General features: G+C 35.0%; 1 protein-coding gene across 1 annotated transcript; it reads left to right on the top strand.

Moving 5' to 3' along the window:
- Positions 1–209: 209 nt before the first annotated feature.
- LOC110302305 (olfactory receptor 7E24-like) lies at positions 210–1,148 on the top strand. Its single transcript, XM_021173148.1, has one exon. It carries the CDS (start codon positions 210–212, stop codon positions 1,146–1,148), a length of 939 nt encoding a protein of 312 aa, XP_021028807.1.
- Positions 1,149–3,069: the final 1,921 nt, after the last annotated feature.

The following is a 3,069-nucleotide window of genomic DNA, read 5'->3' as shown; positions in this document are numbered from 1 at the left end:
CTATTGTGCACCTGTTTATGAGGATGTAATTGTCATAGAAAACATTTAGGAAAGGATATTAGGCATTCTGTGTTTGTTAAAACTGGGACGTGTTAATAAGATTTATGAAACTCAAGTGGTGATGCTTTATTTGAGAGTATCTGCATGAGGAATATAAGGAGTCATTGGTGCTCTTTGTCTCATTTGAGTAAATTTTTTTTCAAAGGTATATGATTAATTCTGATGTGGAGAACTTAACAGATATCTTGGAATTCCATCTCATGGCACTCTCAGAGGATCCAGAACTGCAGCTTCTCCTCTTTGGATTATTCCTGTCAGTGTACCTAGTCACAGTGCTTGGGAATCTGCTCATCATCCTGGTCATCATCTTTGACTCAAACCTCCATAACCCCATGTACTTTTTCCTGTCCAACTTATCTTTGATTGATATCTTATTCATCTCTACTACCATCCCAAAGATGATTGTGGGCATCAAAATGCACAGCAGAGTCATTTCCTATGCAGGCTGCTTGACACAAATGTCTCTTTTCCTATTTTTTGTATGTATGGATGACATGATTCTAACTGTGATGGCTTATGACAGATTTGTGGCCATCTGTCATCCCCTTCATTACACAGTCCTTATGAACCCTCAGGTCTGTGTTATCTTAACTTTGTTGTCTTTTTCAGTCAGTGTTTTTGATTCACAGCTGCACAATTTGATTGCCTTACAAGTTACTTGCTTCCGGGATGTGGAAATTGCAAATTTCTTCTGTCACCCTTCCCAACTCCTTAATCTTGCTTGTACTAACACACTCAGCAGTAACATAGTAATATACTTTATTGGTGTCATACTTGGCATTTTTCCTGTCCTAGGAATCATTTTATCATACTGTAAAATTGTTTTCTCCATTCTGAAAATCCCCTCCTCAAGTGGGAAATATAAAGCGTTCTCCACCTGTGGTTCACATCTGTTAGTAGTTTGCTTATTTTATGGAACTGGGATTGGTGTATACCTTGGGTCAGCTGTGTCACATTCTCCACGAAAGAATGCAGTGGCTTCACTGATGTACACTGCAGTGAGCCCTATGCTTAATCCTTTCATCTACACCCTGAGGAATAGAGATATCAGTAATGCCCTGAAGAGATTCCACAGTAGGTTTTCCTAATATACATCCTATAACTTCCAGTTAGGATTATAGCTTAGAATATAGTATAAAATCTGATTGTTCCCACAATCTTTTTAAAGTTCTTGAATAAAGTCTGCATCAGTATTTGCAGTTGTTGTTGTTTGTTTGTTTAAATTTTGCTCATTGCTTTTTGAAAACCAATGAATAGTGCCAAATAATTTCACTTCATAAATTTTTATAATTTCTCAATATTGATGGTATTTACTCTTGTGTGTGTGTGTGTGTGTTGTGCATGTGTGTGTGTGGTTACCATGCATGGGTGGTTCAGCTACCATTCTGAAACATTAGCAATATATAATAATTCGTAGATCAGACTAGAGGTTTTTAAATTGATTTAGTGTACATTTCACTTAACCCTAGATCCAATTATTACTGCTTGATGATCATAGTAATCAGTAGACATTCCCTTAATAATAAAATTCAATGTCTTTCCTTTATTCTTTGAGATTTTCATAAATACATATGATGAATTCTGGTCTATATCAACCCTCCACTACTTCTTATACTTCTGCCAACCCAATGAATTCCCCCTTCTTTCTAAGTTTGCACCCCACTTTCCTGTCATTATGTATTGTTTTAGTTTGTGATCCACTGGGTTAGCCAGGGACACACACATATACATGAGTTTAAAGCTATCTACTGAACTGCAAGTGACTTACAGTGCTTACATCGCTGAGGACAATGCTTTTTCTTAGAGACTTAGACTGGCATTAGCTCTGATGTATGGGTCAAGTCCAATGAGTCCTTTCTATTATGGGGCTTACGTTCATAAGCTGGGTCTTGGTGAGGGCCTGTGAGTTCAAGTGTACTATCTCCATATTGTTCCTATAAAATATTATTTTACTGCTATTGAATACGTTATGGGGGTATTAGATTCAACCTGCTTTTTCTGTAACAGTTTGAGAGATTTGGATGGGCCATATTGATTCAATACAAAAAGGTAATCACACTTAATCTTATCATTTTAATCAAGCATACATCTCAGCATTAATTGACAAGGATTCTAAAGAGAAGCTTCTTTGAACAATTTTGGGGGTAATTGTCTAATGATATAATATTTAAGAGGCAGTATGATAGCATGTACATTTTGTAAAACAAATAGATTCACTCTTAGTTCTTGTGACACCAACAGTTCTAGGCTTTGACAAGGTCCACAGTAGTGAGCATACACTCCCTTGTATGGATTGGGTGACAAACTAGAAAATAGTTGATTTTCCTCTTAGTATTGGTGACATGATTGCAATAGTATATATTGTTAACTTGACTAGATGGTATTACAACAGGAAATATTCAAATACTACTCTTGATTTATGTAAATACAGTCTTTATCATATCAATCCATTAATCTCTTTCATCTCCAGCTTTTTTCCAATGAACCTGTTGATCTTAACTAACACTCTATCTTCATGTCTCCTTTCTTTAGTTTTTATATTTATTTTGTTTTTTGTTTGTAAATTTCTGAATTTAATTTGGGTTTACTATGTGAACATGGAAGCATAAACATATATTTTAGGATGTAGTAGGTATACTATAGTAGTAGGTATTCATTTAACTTAAAAATATTTACACTTATTTATATTTCCCAGAGTCACCCTTCTAGCAATACCCTCATATCCAACCAATTTTTCCCTCCAATTCCATAAATTCTCTTTAGCCTTTATTCAGAGCAGTGCATCTCATCGACGTTCAGTGACTCTCCATGTAATCCTTTATTGTCAGCTATTCTTTATGAAATGCAGAAACCTAGACATACAAAACTAATTCAGAAATGAGAAACATACAAATTCATGTTTCTGGGCCCGACTTATTTCACTGAGAATGATTGTTTCTAACTCTTTCCATTTACCTGTGAGTTTTATAATTTTATTTTAAATAATATATTAATAATATTCCACTATGT

This window comes from Mus caroli, unplaced genomic scaffold (genome assembly GCF_978045245.1).
Source record: "Mus caroli unplaced genomic scaffold, Mus_caroli_1 scaffold_11, whole genome shotgun sequence".
Taxonomy (NCBI): Eukaryota; Metazoa; Chordata; class Mammalia; order Rodentia; family Muridae; genus Mus; species Mus caroli.
This window is presented reverse-complemented; position numbering and strand designations above follow the sequence as displayed.